Below are 25138 nucleotides of genomic sequence, written 5' to 3'. Positions count from 1 at the left end.
GCTTTTCGCACATATTGTTGGCGTGAATATTCTTCGGAATGTATCGGATTTTAATGGGTGTGTCGTTGTATGATACAAGTTGTCTGTAGAGTGTATGATGACTTTTCTAGAAAGGAGTAACTCCTCTTTAGGAACGGTCGTGTTTCCCGGCAACACGCTCCGTGTTCGATCGAGCTCGCTCCGTCTAGTCCTGAGACCCGGGTGGCAGTAGGTAGCATAGCTCAGGTTGATGCCGTCGTTCTTGTTACCAGGAAAGACTTCCACAAAGTTCTGCATCTTGCCAACAGGTGATATGCGATCTACTAAAGACTTCCTAGGAAACACAACTCAGTACGCTATTGTTAGAGAACAGCTGTCGCCAGAATCTAAGGTGGTTGTAGCTGGACTAAGTACTGTAACATCCAAACTCACGAAAAATAAACCCAAAATACATCTACTTAAAAAAGCAGATAAAAATTCTCTTGAAATCTTCCTAAGGGACAGCCTCCAATCTGACTACGTAAGCGTAGACCAAGTGTGGTTTAATTTCGGGGAAATAGTATAGACGGAAATAGAGAGATATATACAAAATAAGAATAAAATTTTCACTCTACGGTGGAGTGTGCGCTGATACGAAACTTCCTGGCAGAATACGAGTAAAACTGTGTGCCGGGCCAAGACTCGAACTCGGGACATTTGCTCTTTGCGGACAAATAAGCACGAATCACAGGCCCACTTCCGCTAGTATCTCGTCTCCCAGCTTCAACAACTTCACAGAAGCTCTCCGGCGAACCTTGCAGAACTAGCGCTCTGGAAGAAAGGATACAGCGGAGACACAGCTTAGTCACAGCCTGGGCGATGTTTCCAGAATCAAATTTTCACTCTACACCTGAGTGTGCGCTAATATGAAACTTCCTGGTAGACTAAAACTGTGTACCGGATCGAGACTCGAACTCGGGACCTTTGCATTTTGCGGGCAGGTGCTCTTACCGACTGAGCTACCGAAGCACGACTCACGACCCGTCTTCACAGCCCCACTTCCGCCAGTATCTCGTCTCCTACGTTCCATACTTCACAGAAACTCTCCGGCGAACCTTGCAGAACTAGCACTCCTGGAAGAAAGTTTATAGAGGAGACATGGCATAGCCACAGCCTGGGCGATGCTTCCAGAATGAAATTTTCACTCTGCACTGGAGTGTGCGCTGATATGAAACTTCCTGGCAGACTAAAACTGTGTGTACCGATGTTAAGTGGAGTTGACGGACAGGATTTATTTAGTTACGTATTACATAGACCATATTCAGGATGAACGCTATAATGTGAAAGTGTCAACTAATCAGACATAGAGCTCATACTTTAAAAAGTGAAGAAATTGTTTATGGTGGCTATTTACAGTTTTTTTCTGCACAAATGGCTAGTTATTTCTATTCTAGAATTCCTCTGCGGTATAGTAAAAGTTTTTATAAGAAACATGATTAATCTAAAACAGAAAGCACTACTGTACCCTGTTTAATATTTTATTTCAAAGGGTAAGTTGTCAAAGAGTTTCATGGCTGCATATTTCAAGCACTTCTGTGCCAAAGTAAGATTCACTAGAAATTAGATAGATCATTTTTCCTAGTAGAGATGTACTTGTGAATATCTCTTTTACTCTCAAACTGAGATAGCTTTCTGATAGCAAATTTCGTAGATGAATAAATGTATTGTGGATTGTGTTAATATTCCCAGATGCTTAAAGGGATGCCGACAAGATTTACGTGTTTCAAATCCACATACAATTCTAATTACCTTCGTTTGTGTAATTAACACGTTTTGAAGTTACCCCAGAATATTATCCCCTAAGATATCAGTGAATGGAAATAAGTAAAATATATTAAAATATAGACTTACACATTCAAAAAGTAGGCAATTTTCTCATGGCAAAAGTAACGGAACCTAAACATTTTAGTATGTTTTCCATTGATCAAGAAGTTATTCACTTCCTCCCTTTAATTTCAAAAGAGAATATTTCATCTTTAGTGGATTAAATAAGATACAGAAATTGTAATAAATTTGCAGCTATTAGAAGAACTGGCCACAACCCCATATTCTGAGTTGCTTGCTAATTTGTAAACAGCTACACCCACTCTCATATTTAGTAGCAAAACCTCTGGTATACAACGGGCAATAACAAAAGATTTACTTTATATGCTCCTTGAAAGTTGTCTCTCTATTCCAAGCCTGCAAATCGTTGAAGTTGAATAATCTTACGCGAGGGGTCCCTTCGCATTTTTTCCACAACGGGCGTAATGCACATGTATTAATAGGTTCGGAACGCATTAATTGGCATCAATAAGAATTATAAATATATATAGTTGTTCAGACTCCCCCTCCTCCTCCTTTTCGTTACGAGTTCGCTGAAATCCGTAAGGCCAAGCATGTGAATAGACAAGGAGAATATATCACCCCGTCTGCAGAATGTCGACCTCTACAATTGCTACTGCCTTCAGCATAATTATGCCTGTAGGTATAATTTCACTGTTTTTAATTATTACTTACGTTGCTAGTTCTCAAATTTTTAGTTTCCATAATCAATGATTGTCTCTTCTTTTCATCTATTGACAGTCTGAAGATGATACAGCACAGGCTTACAAAGGCCGGTATTTAAATACTTGTTGATTTCAGTTATGCGGCTATTAGGTCGCAGTCTAAATCGTTTTTCTGTGCCTAACGCATTGTTTTCCCAGAGGATGTCTCCAACATTAGGACACGAAATTTCAGGCCAAAAAGACTCTTCGGGATCCTGTGTCCGCAGACCGTGGTCTAGTGGCTAGCATTGCTGCCTCTGGATTACGGGGTCCCCGGTTCGATTCCCGGCAGGGTTGGGGATTTTCTGTGCCTGGGGACTGGGCGTATGTGTTGTCATCATTTCATCATCGTCATCATCATTCGTAACAGGGGCTAAATTGGACAGAGTAAAAATATTAGTCTACATCTACATCTACATCTACATCTACACGATTACTCCGCAATTCACATTTAAGTGCTTGGCAGAGGGTTCATCGAACCACAATCATACTATCTCTCTACCATTCCACTCCCGAACAGCGCGCGGGAAAAACGAACACCTAAACCTTTCTGTTCGAGCTCTGATTTCTCTTATTTTATTTTGATGATCATTCCTACCTATGTAGGTTACGCTCAACAAAATATTTTCGCATTCGGAAGAGAAAGTTGGTGACTGAAATTTCGTAAATAGATCTCGCCGCGACGAAAAACGTCTTTGCTTTAATGACTTCCATCCCAACTCGCGAATCATATCTTCCACACTCTCTCCCCTATTACGTGATAATACAAAACGAGCTGCCCTTTTTTGCACCCTTTCGATGTCCTCCGTCAATCCCACCTGGTAAGGATCCCACACCGCGCAGCAATATTCTAACAGAGGACGAACAAGTGTAGTGTAAGCTGTCTCTTTAGTGGACTTGTTACATCTTCTAAGTGTCCTGCCAATGAAACGCAACCTTTGGCTCGCCTTCCCAACAATATTATATATGTGGTCTTTCCAACTGAAGTTGTTCGCAATTTTAACACCCAGATACTTAGTTGAATTGACAGCCTTGAGAATTGTACTATTTATCGAGTAATCGAATTCCAACGGATTTCTTTTGGAACTCATGTGGATCACCTCACACTTTTCGTTATTTAGCGTCAACTGCCACCTGCCACACCATACAGCTATCTTTTCTAAATCGCTTTGCAACTGATACTGGTCTTCGGATGACCTTACTAGACGGTAAATTACAGCATCATCTGCGAACAACCTAAGAGAACTGCTCAGATTGTCACCCAGGTCATTTATATACACTCCTGGAAATGGAAAAAAGAACACATTGACACCGGTGTGTCAGACCCACCATACTTGCTCCGGACACTGCGAGAGGGCTGTACAAGCAATGATCACACGCACGGCACAGCGGACACACCAGGAACCGCGGTGTTGGCCGTCGAATGGCGCTAGCTGCGCAGCATTTGTGCACCGCCGCAGTCAGTGTCAGCCAGTTTGCCGTGGCATACGGAGCTCCATCGCAGTCTTTAACACTGGTAGCATGCCGCGACAGCGTGGATGTGAACCGTATGTGCAGTTGACGGACTTTGAGCGAGGGCGTATAGTGGGCATGCGGGAGGCCGGGTGGACGTACCGCCGAATTGCTCAACACGTGGGGCATGAGGTCTCCACAATACATCGATGTTGTCGCCAGTGGTCGGCGGAAGGTGCACGTGCCCGTCGACCTGGGACCGGACTGCAGCGACGCACGGATGCACGCCAAGACCGTAGGATCCTACGCAGTGCCGTAGGGGACCGCACCGCCACTTCCCAGCAAATTAGGGACACTGTTGCTCCTGGGGTATCGGCGAGGACCATTCGCAACCGTCTCCATGAAGCTGGGCTACGGTCCCGCACACCGTTAGGCCGTCTTCCGCTCACGCCCCAAAATCGTGCAGCCCGCCTCCAGTGGTGTCACGACAGGCGTGAATGGAGGGACGAATGGAGACGTGTCATCTTCAGCGATGAGAGTCGCTTCTGCCTTGGTGCCAATGATGGTCGTATGCGTGTTTGGCGCCATGCAGGTGAGCGCCACAATCAGGACTGCATACGACCGAGGCACACAGGGCCAACACCCGGCATCATGGTGTGGAGAGCGATCTCCTACACTGGCCGTACACCACTGGTGATCGTCGAGGGGACACTGAATAGTGCACGGTACATCCAAACCGTCATCGAACCCATCGTTCTACCATTCCTAGACCAGTAAGGGAACTTGCTGTTCCAACAGGACAATGCACGTCCGCATGTATCCCGTGCCACCCAACGTGCTCTAGAAGGTGTAAGTCAACTACCCTGGCCAGCAAGATCTCCGGATCTGTCCACCATTGAGCATGTTTGGGACTGGATGAAGCGTCGTCTCACGCGGTCTGCACGTCCAGCACGAACGCTGGTCCAACTGAGGCGCCAGGTGGAAATGGCATGGCAAGCCGTTCCACAGGACTACATCCAGCATCTCTACGATCGTCTCCATGGGAGAATAGCAGCCTGCATTGCTGCGAAAGTTGGATATACACTGTACTAGTGCCGACATTGTGCATGCTCAGTTGCCTGTGTCTATGTGCCTGTGGTTCTGTCAGTGTGATCATGTGATGTATCTGACCCCAGGAATGTGTCAATAAAGTTTCCCCTTCCTGGGATAATGAATTCACGGTGTTCTTATTTCAATTTCCAGGAGTGTAGATCAGGAACAGCAGAGGTCCCAGGACGCTTCCCTGGGGAACACCTGATATCACATCAGTTTTACTCGATGATTTGCCATCTATTACTACGAACTGCGACCTTCCTGACAGGAAATCACGAATCCAGTCGCACAACTGAGACGATACCCCATAGGCCCGCAGCTTGATTCGAAGTCGCTTGTGTGGAACGGTGTCAAAAGCTTCCCGGAAATCTAGAAATACGGAATCAACTTGGGATCCCCTGTCGATAGCGGCCATTACTTCGTGCGAATAAAGAGCTGGCTGCGTTGCACCAGAACGATGTTTTCTGAAACCATGCTGATTACGTATCAATAGATCGTTCCCTTCGAGGTGATTCTTAATGTTTGAATACAGTATATGCTCCAAAACCCTACTGCAAACCGACGTCAATGACATAGGTCTGTAGTTCGATGGATTACTCCTACTACCCTTCTTAAACACTGGTGCGGCCTGCGCAATTTTTCAATCTGTAGGTACAGATCTATCGGTGAGCTATCGGTTGTATATGATTGCTAAGCAGGGAGCTATTGTTTCAGCGTAATCAGAAAGGAACCTAATCGGTATACAATCTGGACCTGTGTGAAAAATTGGGACTTTGTACGGGCGCTGATGTCATCATTCGGGCTCCTGCCTAACGTCCATATAACTAAAATCAACAACTCTGAAGATGACCATTGGTTGATCGAAACCGGTTAGGCATTGTAAAATACTCACGTGGTTCTATCGAACGGAAATAATAAATAAATAAATAAAACAACATATCCTTGAGAAAATCGCAACGAAAGTGCTGACGTATTCGCTTCATCGTGAATGCGAAATCGGACAGTTCATAGTTAATTTCAGACATCATTCGTGTCAAACTACCGATGTATAAGGCCTGTTTGATTCGTCTAGCAAAATGGACCCAGTTATAACGTGTAAACTCGGCAGCGAAAAACAAGTTACGAAATTCGGATTTCGTCTTCTGGAAGTCATAGCGTGTAAGAGTTGTGTATGAAGCTGTTCACAGACGGTGTAGTTGTGACATAGTTACCCAGTTATGGCAAGATGCAAACAGACTGTCGATGGCTAACGTGTAGAGCAAGCGCGCACGTCCTACTTTTTAGACGGCAGAACACAACACAGTTTCCTTAAAACAACGATGTTATATAAAATTGAATGTGGTTTGTGATAAAAGTAATGAGACTGATTTTTAACCTACAAAAGTTTCAATTTTTTTCAAACAGCGTTGTTGTCCCTTTTGAAGCAGTTCCCTTCGGCAGCTGTACACCAGTGGTGTCACTGTTTCCAGCCATGGTAGCAGCGTTGAAAGACTTCAATTGGTATGGCCTTTAATATTTTGCTCATATCCTTTTCAATGTTTTCCAGGGTCCCCAAATGACGTTCTTTTAAGACATTTATCAATTTCGGGAAAATAAAAATTCACAATGAGTCACATCATGTGAATAGGGTGGCTGTGGAACAGCAGGAATGCCTTCCCAAACGAAAAATTCTGTAATTAAAGTGACAGTATGACATGAGGCGGTTGTCGGCAATGTCTGGTCTGACTATATTCACCCTCTTGCTCAGCCTTTCAAGGACATCTTTGTAAAACACCTCGCTGACAGTTTGTTCTAGAGGAACAAATTCTTTTTGCGTGCTACCCATACTGCCAAAAAAGCAAGTCGGCAATGTTTTGATCCTTGAATTGCTCATTCGAGCTTTTTTTCGGTCGAGGAGATGTCTCAGTGAGCCAATCCTCACTTTGCCGTTTTGTTTCAGGATCATACCCAGACATCCAGGATTCATCACCTGTCACTACACCACTTAACCACTCGTGGTCATAGACAGTCTTCAAGAGGATCAACGCATACGTTTCTTCAATTGTGTTGCTCGCTTGTGAAGTTTTCGGCGTGTGCAAAACGTCGGTAGGAATTTTATGTAAGCTGAAAGTGCTTAAGTTTAACACGTCAAGTATTATACTTATTGTTAAACGTCTGTCTAATCTCACAGTAGCAAGCCACCTTCGACGTTTTCGTCGGTTTTTGAAGTTGAAGACAGCGGCAAGACGCAATCAATGCCTTCTCTGCGCAATAGTAATAGGGATACTATCGAAAAAAGTGCTGAAAAGCAGAGTTACTAAACACAGCCTTCTGAAATGCCTTCTCAAAAGAAGACGAAGTATATATTCCAGAATTCGAATCGAGAACAGCTGCCAACAAAAGCAACGTAGAAGTAAATTTCCTCGGAGTAGTGAAGCAACTAGCTTAACAAAAGCAAGTCTTCTGGTCCAGACTGTATACCAATTAGGTTCCTTTCAGAGGATGCTGATACATTAGCTCCATACTTAACAATCGTATACAAGCGTTCGCTCGACGAAAGATCCGTATCCAAAGACTGGAAAGTTGCACAGGTCACAACAATATTCAGGAAAGGTAGTAGGAGTAATCCACTAAATTACAGCCCCATATCATTAATGTCGATATGCAGCAGGTTTTTGGAACATGTATTGTGTTCGAATATTAAGAATTACCTCGAAGAAAACGGTCTATTGACACACAGTCAACACGGATTTAGAAAACATCATTCCTGTGAAACAAACTATCTCTTTATTCGCATGAGTGTTGGGTGCTATTGACATGGGATTTCAGTTTGATTCCGTACTTTTTAATTTCCAGAATCCTTTTGACACTGTACCACACAAGCGGCTTGTAGTGAAATTGCATTCTTGTGGAATATCGTCTCAGTTATGTGACTGGATTCGTGATTTGCTGTCAGAAAGGTCACAGTTCGTAGTATCTGACGGAAAGTCATCGGGTAAAACGGAAGTGATTTCTGGCATTCCCCAAGGTAGTGTTACAGGTCCATTGCTGTTTCTTATCTACATAAACGATTTTGGAGACAATATGAGCAGCCGTCTTAAGTTGTTTGCAGATGACGCTGTCGTTTATCTAGTAATAAAGTCAACAGAAGATCAAAACAAATTGCAAAACGATTTAAAAATGGTATCTGTATGGTGCGAAAATTGGCATTTGACGCTAAATAACGAGAAGTGTGAGGTAATACACATGAGTGCTAAAAGGAATCCATTAAATTTCGGTTACTCGATAAATCAGTCAAATCTAAAGGCCGTAAATTCAACTAAATACCTAGGATTACAATTACGAACAACTTAGACTGGAAGGAACACACAGAAAATGTTGTGGGGAAGGCTAACCAAAGATTGAGTTTTATTGGCAGGACACTTAGAAAATGTAACAGACCTTCTAAGGACACTGCCTACGCTACGCTTATCCGTCCTCTTTTAGAATATCGCAGCGCGGTATGGGAGCTTTACCAGACTACACTGATGGAATACATCATAAAAGTTCAAAGAAGGGCAGCACGTTTTGTGTTCTCGTAAAATATGGGAGAGGGTGTCACTGAAATGGTGCAGGATTTGGGCTGCACATCATTAAAAGAAAGGCATAATTTGTTGCGACGGAATCTTCTCACGAAATTCCAATCACCAACTTCCTTCTCCGAAGCGAAAATACTTTGTTGACACCGACCTACATAGGGAGAAACGATCACCACGATAAAATAAGGGAAATCAGAGCTCTTAGGGAAAGATATAGGTGTTCGTTTTTTCCGGGCGCTATACGAGATTGGAATAATAGAGAATTGTGAAGGTGTTTCGATGAACCCTCTGCCAGTCATTTAAATGTGATTTGCAGGGTATTCATGTAGATGTAGATGTAGCCTGCCCTTCACCACTAATAAATTTTTAGATGAGTCTATATCTGCTTCTGGGTACGCTTTACAATCCAGTATCTGATTTCGTAATATCTGCCTGACCATGCTATAGTCTCGGCTTTACAAAAATAATTTGTGCCAGTGAAAAACTTAGCCGATAAAGAATGTACTCAATAGGCCATTTTCAACTTTCCGAAGGTCACGCTCATGGCAAGTTTAACTTAAAATTTTATTGCATAACGTTGCTCCACATTTCGCTCTTCCACTTTCGTAAAACACAACAAACACACGACTTCACTGATGGCGCTCTCAAAAATCACGTGATGGCTGTACGGAGCTGAAACTCGGACTGAGCATCTGGAAGGGCTGAACCCACCGGTCTACACAAACAGAACAACACGGCGTTGTCAGATCGCTTGCAGTGTTGTCAGTTTCATTGCTTTTCTCACACATCTCTTAAGTACGCCCATAGGCAGTTGAAGTATCACTCGAAAGTAAAATCAGTAGAAATACATAAAATTATCGGTCAATGGCGGGTCAGGTGTACAGTTTTACATTTCGGGCCACGAATGGGTTGTTTCTAGACACAGATTGTCGTTATTTGGGTGACAGCTTCTGAATAAAAATTGAGAATAATCGTATTTTAACGAACCTCGACCGTCTGACTCATCGGACATAGAGGAACTATCTAATACAGCACACATGTAGGAAATCCATCCAGCCTATATAGAGTGGTCAGAAACAATCTGAAATTATTGTAAGGTCTTTGCAGCGTAGGTTGAGCTGAGAAATAATTGCTAACAAAAACACATAATTCGATACGTTCCCCAGTATCCGAGTTAGTTAGCACTGAAGTTAGCCAATCACGCCGTTTTGCACGGAAATTCAGACGGCCCGCCATATAAAGTGCCAGTTATTCTCATAGTGCAGATGATAGACAGCTCAGCCTTAGGGCCGGCCGGTGTGGCCGAGCAGTTCTAGGCGCTACAGTATGGAACCGCGCGACCGCTACGGTCGCAGGTTCGAATCCTGCTTCGGGCATGGATGTGTGTGATGTCCTTAGGTTAGTTAGGTTCAAGTGCTTCTAAGCTCTAGGGGACTGATGACCTTAGAAATTAAGTCCCATAGTGCTCAGAGCCATTTGAACCATTTTTCTCAGCCTTAGGCTCGGGTTCAGTTTTTACTACCGTTCCGTGTCAAATTTTCGTATCGCTGTCTTATTCGGTTTTAGAAAACCAAACGAAGAACACATTTGGCTACACCATCTCTGGCGGATGGTTTGAAGATGTGCGCACAACGAGCTAACTGGCTAACTTCAATGGTTATTAACTCGAAAACGGTGCTACGTATCGAATTTTTTTCTTAACAATCATCTCCCAGCACCACTTACCTTGCAACACCCTCACAAGCTTTTCATACTGTTTCATTTCTTCCTGCATAACTGTTCACAGTCGCGGGTACCCAGAAAGAATACTAAGCCTAGATCTTCTTAAGAAATACAACTATCAGCAGTTTCAGAAAACAAAAGCAAAGACATAATCAATGGGGGCAATCGTTTTATACTATGAAAAGACATCCACTAAACAGACCACACCATTCCCAAAAATTCAGTCAAGTATGGAACTCATATAAGCAATGTCTGGTATTGCGAGTGACACACTGATTCGTTCTGATATTTCTCAATCGTAAGTTGCGGCGTCAGTGCAGGGTATCCGATCGAATTACATTTTGTGAAAATAAGATGAAAATGAAGGATTTACTCTATCGACTTATGTTTAAATATCAAATACTACATGCTTGCATATACTGAACAATATATTTTATTCAATATTTGTACCTGAAGGTAAGTAAAAGCCTTTCAGTACTTGAACTGCTACGACGAAGGGAATTCTGACACGGAATTTGAGGTGAAATAACTGTAGCAAGCACACCAAAGGAGTTGACCTACATACTGATGTAGCTCCAAAATTCCAAAGTGCGTGATCTCAATTCTTCACCAGATCGAAAGATTTGTCCTTTCACTTGACTTTCACTTATTACCTGTTGTACCAAATATTTCATCTGTTAAATCTTCTTCACACTTATAAGCAGAGCTGAAACGCCGTTGTTTCAGCATTCATGTTTATCCGAAATACTGGTCTATCTATAAATCGGCCACGCGGGCTAACAGCTCTCACCCGATTTACAAAGGTTGTATACACTCTGATGTCCATTATCTGCCGAGCAAAGCCTGCCGATCGAAAAATAGTTCATCTGCGACTAGCCGTAGTAAAAAGACTTCCAGCGTGATTTATGGATAGATATGTTATTGTTGCTTAAACTATCAAGATTAACGGAAGAAACAGATAAGATACAAAGAAGAACTGTTCGTTTCATCACGGGTGTGTCAAGTCAGAGTGACCGTACGAAAGAAAACTAGAATGTGCGGTGCTGCTTAAAATCATGACGCGTCTTTCAAATCCTTACGCGTAATACTCAGAGCGTACGTTCCAAGAATACGTCTACGTCTATTTTCTGCAGTCCACCTTGTGGTGTGCTGCGGATGGTAGCACTATCAGTTGCCCTTTCCTGTCCCACTCACGTAGGGGCCGCGGGAAAACCTATTGTTGTTAGGGCTTCATATGAGCTTGAATCCCTTGAATTTACCTTCATGGTCTTTTCGCGAAATGCACTGATGATCCAAAACATTATGACAACCTGCTTAAAAGCTTCTTGGTTCACCTCTGGAACACAATTCGGCAGTGATTCTGTGCACCATTGATTCGAGAAGTACTGTATTGGTTTCCAGGGGTTTGTGGCACCAAATGCCTATGCACAGGTCACACACTTCCCGTAATTTAAGGGCGGTTGGTTTGTTGGGTTCCATCGGATTCAGATTAGCCGAATTTCATGGCCAAGACATCAACGTTAGTTCACTATCGCGCGCCTCAAACTATTGCAGCGAGATTCTTGCCTTGTGACACGGACAGTTATCGTGCTAGAAGATGCTATCGTTGATGAGGAAGACATCAAGCATAAAGGTTTCTCGTGGTCCCTAATAATGTTCACGTAGTCCATAATTGTCATGGTGTCTTCGATTACTACCACAGGTTCCGTTGAAGCCAGAGTGAATGTCTCCATAACGTAATATTGCTCCCATCGGCCTGCGCCCGTGGCATGCTGCATGTTTCGAGCGGATGTCGCCTGGATGACGGTGTATCTGGACACTAGCACCGAGCTGCTTTAATAAAAAGCATGATTCATCCGAGCAGGCGACACGATTCCATTGTTCCGCGGTCCAAGCTCGAAGATGCCGTGCCCACAGCAATCGTAACTGACGATGCTGTTGGGTCAACATGGGAACATGAAGGGGTCCTCTGCTGTCGAACACTATGTTCAACACTGTACGCTGAAGTTCGTGCTCCAAAACACCTGTGCCTGCGACAGCACTGTGTTCCGTTGTCAGATCAGCCGCAGATCGCCGCCTATCCTGGTTTAGAGAGCACGCAAGCCTCCGATCCCTGTGTTCTGTGATGACGTATGGGCCTCCTACTTCATGTCGCCTGCTCATGATTTCTACATTCTTTAACCACTTTCCGAAGATGATCACGACAGTAGCACGCGAACAGCCGACCAGCTTCCCCGTTTTCGAGATGCTCGCCCACAGTCACCGGGCCACAACAATTCGGCTTTTATCGAAGTCACTTAAGTCGGCGGATTTCTCATTATCGTCTCTAGAATAACACCCCATTCGTCTTTGCTCCGCTCATATACACTATGTGATCAAAAGTATCTGGACACCTGGCAGAAAAAGACAAGCTTGTGACGCCCTCCATGCCGACCGGGGTGGCCGAGCGGTTCTAGGCGCTACAGTCTGGAGCCGCGAGACCACTACGGTCGCAGGTTCGAATACTGCCTCGGGCATGGATGTGTGTGATGTGTTTCTGTTAGTTAGGTTTAAGTAGTTCTAAGTTCTAGGGGACTGATGACCTCAGAAGTTAAGTCCATAGTGCTCAGAGACATTTGACGCCCCCCATTGATAATGCTGGAATTCAGTATGATGTTGGCCCACCCTGAGACTTGATGACAGCTTCCAATCTCGCAGGCATATGTTCAATTAGGTGCTGGAAGGTTTTTAGGGGAATGGCAGCCCAATCTGAGGAGTGGTATCGATGTCGGTCTGTGAGGCATGGGCCGGCCACTGGGGCGGAGTGGTTCTAGGCGCTTCAGTCCGGAACCGCGCTGCTCCTACGGTCGCAGGTTCGAATCCTGCCTCGGTCATGGATGTGTGTGATATCCTTAGATTAGTTAGGTTTAATTAGTTCTAAGTCTAGGGAACTGATGACCTCAGATGTTAAGTCCCATAGTGCTCAGAACCATTTGAACCATCTTTGGTGCGGCCTTGCAAAAATTCGGCGCTCCAAAACATCCCAAAGATGCTCTATAGGATTCAGGTCAGGACTCTGTGTAGGTCAGTCCATTACAGGAATGCTATTGTTGTGTAACCACTCCGCCACAGGCCGTGGATTATGTACAGGTGCTCGATCGTGTTGAAAGATGCAACCGCCATCCCCAAATTGCTCTTCAACAGTGGGAAGCAAGAAGGTGTTTAAAACATCAATGCAGACCTGTGCTGTGACAGTGACACGCAAAACAACAGGGGGTGCAAGCCCCCTCAATGAAAAACACGACCACATCATAACACCATCGCCTCCGAATTTTACTGTTGGCACTACACATGCTGACAGATGGCTTTCACCGGGCATTCACCACAACCACACCCTGCCATCGATCCCCACATTGTGTACCGTGATTTGTCACTCCACACAACGTTTTCCACTGTTCACTCGTCCAATGTTTAAGCTCCTTACATCAAGCGAGGCGTCGTGTGGCATTTACCGGCGTGATGTGTGGCCTATGAGCAGCCGCTCGACCATGAAATCCAAGTTTTCTCACCTCCCACCTAACTTTCATAGTACTTGCAGTGGATTCTGATTCAGTTCGGAATTCCTGTGTGATGATCTGGATAGATGTTTGACTATTACACATTACGACGCTCTTCAACTGTCTGCGGTCTGTCAGTCAACAGACGAGGTCAGCCTGTACGCTTTTGTGCTGTACACGTCCTTTCACGTTTCCACTTCACTATCACATCGGACTCAGTGGACCTAGGGATGTTAGGGAGTGTGGAAATCTGGCGTACAGACGTGTGACGCAAATGACACCCAATCACCTGACCACGTTCGAAATACGTAGTTCCGCGGAGCTCTCCATTCTGCTCTGTCACGATGTGTTATGACTACTGAGGACGCCGATGTGGAGTACCTGGCAGTAGGTGCCAGCAAAATCGCCTAATATGAAAAACGTATGTTTTTGGGTGTGTCCGGATACTTTTAATCACATAGTGTACTTCTCTTACCACTTCAGGCGCCTTCAGTGTTTGTTGTCAATTCTAAGAAGGTACGAATTTTAACAGTAAACCATACCTGATGATAAAAGTCACTCTTGTAGCGGCTGTCATTGGAAATGAATGAGCAACTCCGTGATCTTTTCACACTTACTGGATGAATCTGTTAAGAAATGCGATGCACTTCGTTGAATCTTCTATGTCAGTCCTATCTGATACAGTCCCAGATTGATATGCAATATTTAAATATCGTTCGTAGCAGGGCATCGTGAGATACCTCTTTCCTGTTGATTCTTCCAATGACTCAGTTTGGCATCTGCCTTATCTTAGTTAGTTTTACGTGGTCGTGCCACTTTAAATCGCTCCGTACTCGTAGACCTAGGTATTCAAACGAAGTGACTGCGTCCTGATTATTCTGCTATCTCGTAACCATGTAATAATGGGTCTTCCCACCTATTTGTGCACATTAAGCCATTGTTGAGGATCAGCTACCAATCCCTACACCAAGCGTCAATCCTCTATATGTTTTCCTGAATTTCAATACCATACAGTCCTCGAGGTTTGAGGCTTCATCCGCAAGCAGCCTCATGGAATTTACAAACTTATCCACTTAATCATTTATATACATTGTGTAAAGTAATAGTTCTCTGAAACCACCTTCGTGTGTGCCCAAAGTTACTTCTAGGTCTGAAGATCTCTCGCCGTTAAGAATGACACGCAGTACACCCTCGTATTTTGCTCACTAAGCAGCAGTGGGGAACTGTACTGAACGCCTTTCGGAACCCAGGAATGGCAGCATCAACTTGGGCGCCTGTTCTACTACTTTCCGAGTCTCGCTAACGAACAGAGCGAACTGGGTTTCACAAGATCGTTGTTTGCGCCCTCCGTGCTGATTCTTACAGAAGGGGTTTTCGGTTTCCAGAAGAACCATAATGCCTGACCATAAAACATGTCCCCAAATTCAGCAAAAATCGGATATCAACGATATATGACTACTGTTTTGTACGTCTGTTCAACTATCCTCCTTGAAAATGTAAATGATCTGCGCATTTTTTCCAGTCACTAGGAAATTTTCGCTCCTCCACTGACCTATGGTGTACTGCTGCTACAAGACGAGTAAGTTCTTTGGCGTACTACATGCAGAAGCGTATGACATCAGATTCTGTAGCCTTTCCTCTGCTGAGCGTTTCCAGTCAAATCTAGATATGATCTACAAGCTTGCTTCCATCAGGAACTGCGTGCTCTACGGCTGTATTAATAAGATCCAACATAGGAGGAAGGGTAGCATTGGTCGTAATAAAAAAAAAAAAAAATAAAAAATAACAGGTTACCGTGAACGACGTGAGATGTTGTTGTTGTTGTATTCTTCCATCCTGAGACTGGTTTGATGCAGCTCTTCATGCTACTCACGTGAGATAGGACGTTCATATTCGCAGGACACTTATAATAGCATGTTCTGTAGATATGATTAGCATTTGAACCGTGTCAGCCTGAGGGTTCAAGGACAACACCGATTCGTGAAGTAACGCCGCCTACCGGTAAAATATGTTTGCGACTCTCGTTGTCGCTATAATCCGAAGGTAATGGATCAGTGTGAGTTGAGCACACGTGCACGATGCCTCGCCGCAGACGTATCCGCGATCCGTACCGTCGAATCAGTGAGACTGAAAGAGGGCACATTACTGGCGTGAGGGAATGTGATGCATCCATCCGGAAAATTGCTGCTCGTGTGGGACGAAGTGTTTCAGCAGTGCAACGGGTGTATGCAGAGTGGTTCACGGAAGATGGTACAACACGACGAGATGGGCCAGGTCACACCAACCAGACCACACCCCGAGAAGATCGACACCTCGTCCGAATGACATTGCGGGATAGATCTTCTTTCTCCGCCGCTCTGACGCAACAGTGGAACAGTGTAATACATCGTAAACTATCAGGGGTCACAAACCGTCGCCCTCTATTACGACTTCGTCCACTTCTCAACCTACCATTGACGAATGTACAGAAAGATGCTAAATGACAATGGTATATAACGACGTCACACGTGACAGGAATGACATCATATAGTTGAAGATAGTAACTGTTCTCGAAAGAACAGGTACCATTGATCATCGTGCAGCTTCTCTAAAATAAATGATAATTAATTGAAACCCTTAGCTGCCGACAGGTTTTGTTGATACATCTCGATGGGGACAGCTGAAAATGCGTGCCCCGACCGGAACTCGAACCCGGGATCTCCTGCTTACATGACCGACGCTCTTTCCATCTGAGCCCCCGAGGACACAGATGAATAGCGCGACTGCAGGGACTTATCCCTTGCACGCATCCCGTGAGACCCACATTCCCAGCTGTTCACAATCTACATACGTAATGTTCCTAACTGATATATTGGCCCTCCACTCATTCCTCGTTCCAACTAAGGAGACGATTCCCGTAAGAGTTCGGGCAACCTGTGCGCTCTCTCTCTTACGGGAATCGTCACCTTAGTTGGCGCGAGTAATGAGTGGAGGGCCAATATATCTGTTAGGAACATTACGTATGTAGATTGTGGACAGCTGGGAATGTGGGTCTCACGGGAGGCGTGCAAGGGATAAGTCTCTGCAGTCGCGATATTCATCTGTGTCCTCAGTGGCACAGGTGGATCGAGCGTCTGCCATGTAAGTAGGAGATCCCGGGTTCGAGTCCCGGTCGGGGCACACATTTTCAGCTGTCCCCATCAAGGTATATCCACAACACCTGTCGGCAGCTGAGGGCTTCAGTTAATTATTATTCACATCGTATAGTGTTTTCGGCGAATCCAGATGATATTTGTTTGAAAATGGTGGTCGCATTTTGGTTCGCCGCAGACAGGGGAAGCGTCATCGCAGTGATTGCATTCGCACAAGGCGTACAGCGCCAAGACAAGGCCTTACAGTTTGCGGTGCTGTTGGGTACAACCGCAAATCACAGTTGATGCGTGTCCAGCGCACTGTGATCAGCGTGACCTACGTGAAAGACATGTTGCTGCCCGTGGCCATACTCTTTGTGCACTACACCCCCGTTTCCATTTTTCAGCAAGACAACGCACGACCTCATGTTGCTGGACGAACGAGTGCATTCTTGATGGATGGTTGGATGGATGGAAAGGGTTTTAAGGGCGCACGACGGCAAGGTCTTCAGTGCCCGCTCAGTAACAGATTGAGGCGTGTGTCAAGAAAAGATTCAGAACAATAAGATAAAACAGAACGTAAGACACAGGAAACAAGCTTGAAAAATACGTGTCTACCCACACCGATGCGTGGGACGAAGCATGCCGCTAACAATAAAACATGGACAACCCAGGAAGAAAGTGGTAGAGGGAGCTAAAATAATATAGCAGATGGTAGTGGCTGGCTGACCGCAAGGAAAAAGGGAGGAGCCAGCCACTGTGCAATACACTAAGAACCTCCAGCCTAAAAGTTTAGGCCAGAGTCCAGACACATCACAAAACTTGTCAGAGGAGCCAGCCTTTTGCTTTGGCCCACCAGATCACGAGACTTGCCGCCAGTCTAAAATGTGTGGGATATGGTCAAACGACAGGTGCAATACTGTGACCCAATGCCAACCACCAGGGGTGAACTTTGGAACCATATGAATACAGTATGGGTGACTATACTAAAGAGCGCCATTCGCGCCTTATACGTGTCTTTGCCATCACGTGTGGAACAAGTTACACTACTGGTCATTAAAATTGCTACACCAAGAAGAAATGCAGAATATAAACGGGTATTCATTGCACAAATATATTATACTAGAACTGACATCTGATTACTTTTTCACGCAATTTGGGTGCATAGATCCTGAGAAATCAGTACCCAGAACAACCACCTCTGGCCGTAATAACGGCCATGATACGCCTGGGAATTGAGTCAAACAGAGCTTGGATGGCGTGTACAGGAACAGCTGCCCATGCAGCTTCAACAAGATACCACAGTTCATCAAGAGTAGCGATTGGTGTATTGTGACGATCCAGTTGCTCGGCCACCATTGACCAGACGTTTTCAACTGGTGAGAGATCTGGAGAAAGTGCTGGCCAGGGCAGCAGTCGAACATTTTCTGCATCCAGAAAGGCCCGTACAGGACCTGCAACATGCGGTCGTGTATTATCCTGCTGAAATGTAGGGTTTCGCAGGCATCGAATGAAGGGTAGAGCCACGGGTCGTAACATATCTGAAATGTAACGTCCACTGTTCAAAGTGCTGTCAATGCGAGCAAGAGGTGACCGAGAAGTGTAACCGATGGCACCCCATACCATCACGCCGGGTGATACGCCAGTATGGCGATGACGAATACACGCGTCCAATGTGCGTTCACCATGATGACGCCAAACACGGATGCGACCATCATGATACTGTAAACAGAACCTGGATTCATCCGAAAAAATGACGTTTTGCCATTCGTGCACGCAGGTTCGTCGTTGAGTACACCATCGCAGGTGCTCCTGTGTGATGCAGCCTCACGGGTAACCGCAGCCACGGTCTCCGAGTTGATAGTCCATGCTGCTGGCAACGTCGTCGAACTGTTCGTGCAGACGGTTGTTGTCTTGCAAACCTCCCCATCTGTTACCTCAGGGATCGAGACGTGGCTGCACGATCCTTTAAAGCCATGCGGATAAGGCGCCTGTCATCTCGACTGCTAGTAATTCGAGGCCGTTGGAATCCAGCATGGCGTTCCGTATTACCCTCCTGAACACACCGATTCCATATTCTGCTAACAGTCATTGGATCTCGACCAACGCGAGCAGCAATGTCGCGATGCGATAAACCGCAATCGCGATAGGCTACAATCCGACCTTTATCAAAGTCGGAAAGGTGATGGTACGCATTTCTCCTCCTTACACGAGGCATCACAACAACGTTTCACGAGGCAACGCCGGTCAGCTGCTGTTTGTGTATGAGAGATCGGTTGGAAACTTTCCTCATGTCAGCACGTTGTAGGCGCCAACCTTGTGTGAATGCTCTGAAAAGCTAATCATTTGCATATCACAGCGTATTCTTCCTGTCGGTTAAATTTCGCGTCTGTAGCACGTCATCTTCGTGGTGTAGCAACTTTTATGGCCAGTAGTGTATCAGGGCCCACGGCAGACCCTGTGACTACTAGGCAACAGGACATATTCTCAACAGAAGTGACTGAAATGCTAATCATTTCTGCAGAACGTGCTAACGTACCTGTCTTGTGAATATGAACTACGTTTCTCTAGTAGCTCAAGGCGTCATGTTTTTTTCTGAACATTACTGTAAAATCGCACATAGGACAACCTTGCCATTAGAGATAACAAACAGTTGACTGAGGTTGCTGCTTATATTTCCATCCCGCTAAACTCATTTTTTTGGCGTACTGACATTTTATTTAAGATGAGTCATCATGGCTTGAATGTAACTACGCTGAAGACAGCTACACATTAGCTGAAATCAGTCTGCAATAAATAGATTAAAATTAACGACCAATACTTCCCTTCCTCCTATCTTGGATCCAGTTAGTATGATATATAACCTTTTAACGTTGCGAGCTATCTCCCATTTTGACAAAACCCTTCTGGGGAGGTAAACGCAAGCAGCGCTTAAAGATACTGACATTTCGTTTGAAATTTGAGGAAACAGTTGACTAATCAAACTGGTCAGTTTAATGACGAGCGTGTCGAAACCGTTCATATTTGGGTGGGCGACCAGGCTACAACAGAGGTGAGAAAGAAGACAATTATCCTATTTGACGGAGGTGATTTTCTGACGCCACAGCTCACAAAGCTGTCCTGAAGTGCTTGAGAGCGACTGGAATCAAATATATGTTCTCATTCTGCGACCATCAAAATTTTCAGATGAATTTTTGTCCTTCACATGGCATGATCAAGATAGACCAACAACAGAATTTTGGGCCTATACAGAACCATTCCAACAGCGTTCTTCCCGCCCACGATTCGCAGAAGGAACATCAAGAGGAGAAATGGAACTGGTGTGGTGTGAGCCTCTGCCACACACTGTATAGTGCGGCCCCTACAAACATAGATGTCAGTAGCTACTAGTTAGGGAGGATAACATGGTGTGTACAGCTGGACAGAGGGCTTTGAAAAGATGTGGAAGTAAGTATTCGCGGAAACAGGAGTTCGCACTAGCATGTTATGCTGAATTTTGTTGCTGGTTTCCAATAACTGTTTTCTGCATTAAAAGCAACATTTCATTCTTTAGTTTCAGGTATTTACGAGGTAACGAGTCTCTGAAGCAGGTACTCTTATCCCCGTGTGATGGAAGAAATAAGTGTCCAGGTCAGCGAGTTGAAAGGAGGCAGACAAGAAGACTCACTGGCAAAGCTATCTGATGATCACGCCAAACCCAGAGAACAGCATGAAGCGGTCACCACCTTACACGATGGCACCAGGTAGGCAGACTATGGGTATTGCTTGCAAAATTTAGCTCACAACATGAAAAGGTAGTTGTAATCAGAGCAGCGCCGTGATGAGTTGTGAGCCATGGATGGCTCACGCTATGCGTTGGATTAAACCTTGGTTGCTATTGTGTATTCAGTCTTCCGCGGTTATTGCGATTATGCTGTTATCCTCTTTTTCCACGGGTGGCATCAGCAGTGTGTATCTATATTTGCACCTTGGACTATCTTTGGCCTGGCGCTTGTAGTTTCTATCTGGGCTGTGTGCGGGCAGTTGGGCAGTTGGTGTGGAGCAGCGAGGAAATCTCCGCGGCGTGTAGTTTGGCCGGGCCCGCTGGTGGCCTCTATGTGGTGTCAGAATATGTGGTGATTTTCCCATTGCTACGAGGTTCGTGGCTCACCGATCCAGGACATGAAAGTTGAGTTTGACTTAATCTACCAGCAAGTCATGACTGTTCACTTTGTGTCGTTTGGAGTTCGTAGTCGGCTGTTGGGATATTCCCGCGAGCGACAACGTGTATTTTCAAGTTGGCAAATTTTAGCCACCCTCTGGTGGAGTTTAACAGTACTCGGTTATTTTAACAAAAGTGCACCAGAGGAATCTTCTGCCTTGTGGAAGTTAACGTTCCGGCTACCTGCCCTAGCCGTTGATGTAAATTCAGGCAGTGTATTTTCGTCATCGTGTTGTCGCTGTCCAGCATGGTGTGTAGTTTGACAGGTCAATGCATAATTGTTTGTGGGCGCCAATACCTTCTACGTTGTTCCATTGAACTCCCTGTTGTGTGATAGTCAGGTGAAGCGGAGGTTATCCTGTAAGTGGGTCCGTTGACTGTCTGTCAGTTGGGTTGTCGTCAGATCGACAATAGTTGGGCCGACTGCCTGTCTCACCTAAGTGAGCATTTGTGTTTGAATTCCAGGCCGACCCTGAGAACTTCTGAGCGCCCTTGGGTGTACTGCCTTTTCTTGTTTGTTCTTGTTGTTTGCACTTGTATGGCTTCTAGCAGATTTTTAGATTAAGATTGTTTTGCCCTTAGGGCGTCAGATGGTTTGGGCCTTCGGCATAATTTAAGAACTGTTTTATGTAAAGCCATTGGTATTCTTTTTAAACCGCTGATATTGAGTCTTAAGTAACGGGCCTTCAGCCGATTTTGAATTTAAGTTGTTTGCTCTTAATGTATCAGATTCTTTGGCCCTCAGCCTCATTAAGGAACTGTTTTTAGATAAGACTTTGCTTTTTAAATTTCTGATTTTGGTTGAGCTTTAAGTTATTGGCTTTCAGCCGTTTTTAAATTAAAGTGGTCTTGGCATGAGATTGTACGGAGCATTCAGCCGCTAAGTAAGCTCCAAAACATATGCTGACTTTTGAAAAATTCGGCGACCCAATCATCGGGTAAAGTGATGTGTTGAATGTTTTTGGGAATACCACCATGTGGTGTTGACAGATTACGCTCTAAAAGTCAAACTTGCATACATTAAACATAGTCTGACAGTGTTATTGGTCTCTGTCAAGGCGATGTGTCATTGTAAGCTGTTCAAGGGCGTGGTTTGCCCCACGAAAACTCCCCAGCTCATCCAGAACATTTAAAGCAAGTTGCCAATCGTCGCATCACCTTGGAATATTTTCAAGATTCGACACTATTTCTACAGCTTCTTTAACATAGCATTTCATTGCAAATAATTTCATTATCTGAAAAAGTTTGAGCTTACAATTAATAGTGTCTGTCTGGTCGCTAAAGTGCAACATGAACGTTAAGCGTCCCTACATACTTCCCTGGGACACGCTTCGAGTTACGTCAACATCTACCGACGTCTCTCCAGACGACGTAGCACCCTGGGACTTTCCTAGCCAGAAATCCTTAATACAGTGCCACATTACACTTGGTATCCCGTACGATCATACTTTCGATAATATACGTAGATGTGGTACTTACTCAAACGCTACTTGGAAGTGGAGAGATACTACGTCTCACTTTATTCATAGCTTCCCAGTGAGAGCACGTGAGAACACAATAAATCTCTTTTCGAAAGGTCTACGTTTGCGGAATCTGCGCTGGCTGGCAGGGAGAAGGCCCTTGTGTTTGCGATACGTCGTTAAGTTCGAGCTCACCATATGCTCCAAAATGAAAATCGTCCCCTGGCATACACTTCACAATGATACCGAGAGAACATGTACATATGTAGAAATTCAACAAATAATTTCATTGGACCGTCCATCTTTCGAGCCACTTGATCTGCCTTCTTCCGTTTAATTCTATCTACTTACTTACTTCTTACAACATAGGTTGTTCTCTGGTGCGTTCATTTGTTTTTCTGTGTCTGTTTGGTCCAATCGATTTGTAGTTGGACCGTTGCGTCAACATGGCAGTGTATGGCGGCAATTGCAGATTAAGTGTAATTTTGTCGGTTTGTGTTTTCTACAATCGGACGAGCTGAAGGTTTCTCAAAACAACAATCTTGAACGTGGATGGCCTTGAAGGTTTGATGGGAAAACAGCCAACCGGTTGCACAAATTTTACTTCATTTACCTGGTTTTGGTACCAACTAAGACGATGATGATGTTTGGATTGTGGGGCGCTCAACTGAGCGGTTATCAGCCCCCGTACAAATTCCCAATATTTCATCAGTCCAATCTTTCCACTTGCATGAATCATGATGAAATGATGAGGACAACACAAATACTCAGTCATTTCGAGGGAGGTGAAAATCCCTGACTCCGCCGGGAATCGAATCCGGGACGCCGTGCTCGGGAAGCGAGAACGCGACCCCGAGGCCGCGAGCTGCAGACTGTACCAATTAAGGGCATCTTCGTCATAATGAGCTACAATTACCTATAAAAAATTAATCAACATATCAGAATAACAAATATGCATAACGTACATTCGTTCCATCGCATCGAGAGGTAATAAAACAATATAAACTGAAGTGCCGAAGTCCATTCAATAAAAGTTTAGTAAAGTCAGTGTTAAAAGCATAAGCAAAGCAAACCACTAGGGCTGGCATCAGACGCAGTAACAGCACTACAGGATGGTAACAGCGCAATGCGCCCCACTTTTGGGACGCGATTGCCGTAGAGCGGCACGCGAGAAAACATCTATGTTACAAATGAAAATAATTACTACAACAGAACTAGCTAAATAACGGACGTATAATAGTAGATAATAAAAGAAAGATACAAGAAATGCTGCACGTTGAAACAACAGTTCTTACACATCATCTGTCGAGTGCATGAAGCATTAAAGTGCTCAATATGAGTAGAATTAACACAGCAGGAATAGCAGCCATGGAATACAATAAAAACAATTGAAAGAGGAGGAAAACTATGTTTCAGAGCTGTCTGTATGAAGACCGACAACCAAGGAACGGCAGTAACTGCTAAAATAAATTCGTAGTCAAGTCTGCTGTAGACGGACATAATGTCATGTACCTAGAATGTAACTGAAAACGTACACTAACAAAACAATTAATTTTTGAAAAATTCTTCCTTCAAAGAATTAGCGAAGATGCCTGCCACTGGGCTGCCCACTGCAAAGCCGTCAGGTTGTTTGTACATTATTCCATTAAATTCAAAGTAATTGTATTTCTGCACTGTTTCTAGCAAACAATGAGACCACTAATTTGTTCGCAACAAATACATTTTTAAAGGTATTCTTTACTTTACTACAGGAAAAATGTAAGGATATTGAGGCATATCTCTCTAGGGGTAAGATAGATACTGCCTACAGGAAAATCAAAGTGGAAAAAAGAGAACCACTTGTATGAATATCAAGAGCTCAGATGGAAACCCAGTTCTAAGCAAAGAAGGGAAAGCAAAAAGGTGGAAGGAGTATATAGAAGGTCTATACAAGGATGATGTACTTGAAGACAATATTATGGAAATGGAAGAGGACGTAGATGAAGATGAAATGGGAGATATGATACTGCGTGAAGAGTTTGACAGAGCACTGAAAGACCTAAGTGGAAACAAGGCCCGGGAGTAGACAATATTCTATTAGAACTACTGACAGCCATGGGAGAGCCAGTCCTGGCAAAACTCTACCATCTGCTGAGCAAGATTTGTGAGACAGGCGAAATTCCCCCAGACTTCAAGAAGAATATAATAATTTCAAACCCAAAAAAAGCACGTGTCGACAGATGTGAAAATTACCGAACTATCAGTTTAATGGGTCACGGCTGCAAAATACTAACGCGAATTCTTTACAGACGAATGGAAAAATTGGTAGAAGCCGACCTCTGGGAAAATCAGTTTGGATTCCGCAGAAATTTTGGAACACGTGAGGCAATACTGACCCTACGACTTATCTTATAAGATAGACTAAGGAAAGGCAAACCTACGTTTGTAGCATTTGTAGACATAGAGAAAGCTTTTGCAATGTT

The 25138-nt window shown here is 44.5% G+C and overlaps 1 protein-coding gene across 3 annotated transcripts in view; it reads left to right on the top strand.

Moving 5' to 3' along the window:
* LOC124551125 (caspase-1-like) overlaps positions 1-25138 on the top strand; it is a 148872-nt gene that overhangs the window by 24486 nt on the left and 99248 nt on the right. For 2 of the 3 annotated variants that reach the window (XM_047126094.1, XM_047126080.1), the window contains exon 2: positions 20575-20758. In XM_047126094.1, the coding sequence (XP_046982050.1) occupies positions 20625-20758 (134 nt within the window). In that variant the 5' untranslated portion in view covers positions 20575-20624. Of the gene's footprint in view, positions 1-20568; positions 20759-25138 lie in introns of all 3 variants that reach the window. The other variant, XM_047126088.1, reaches the window with a different exon arrangement.

The sequence above is a fragment of the Schistocerca americana genome, chromosome 1 (genome assembly GCF_021461395.2).
Source record: "Schistocerca americana isolate TAMUIC-IGC-003095 chromosome 1, iqSchAmer2.1, whole genome shotgun sequence".
Lineage (NCBI taxonomy): Eukaryota > Metazoa > Arthropoda > Insecta > Orthoptera > Acrididae > Schistocerca > Schistocerca americana.
The sequence above is the reverse complement of the archived record's forward strand: the minus strand, read 5'-3'. Positions and strand labels throughout refer to the sequence as shown.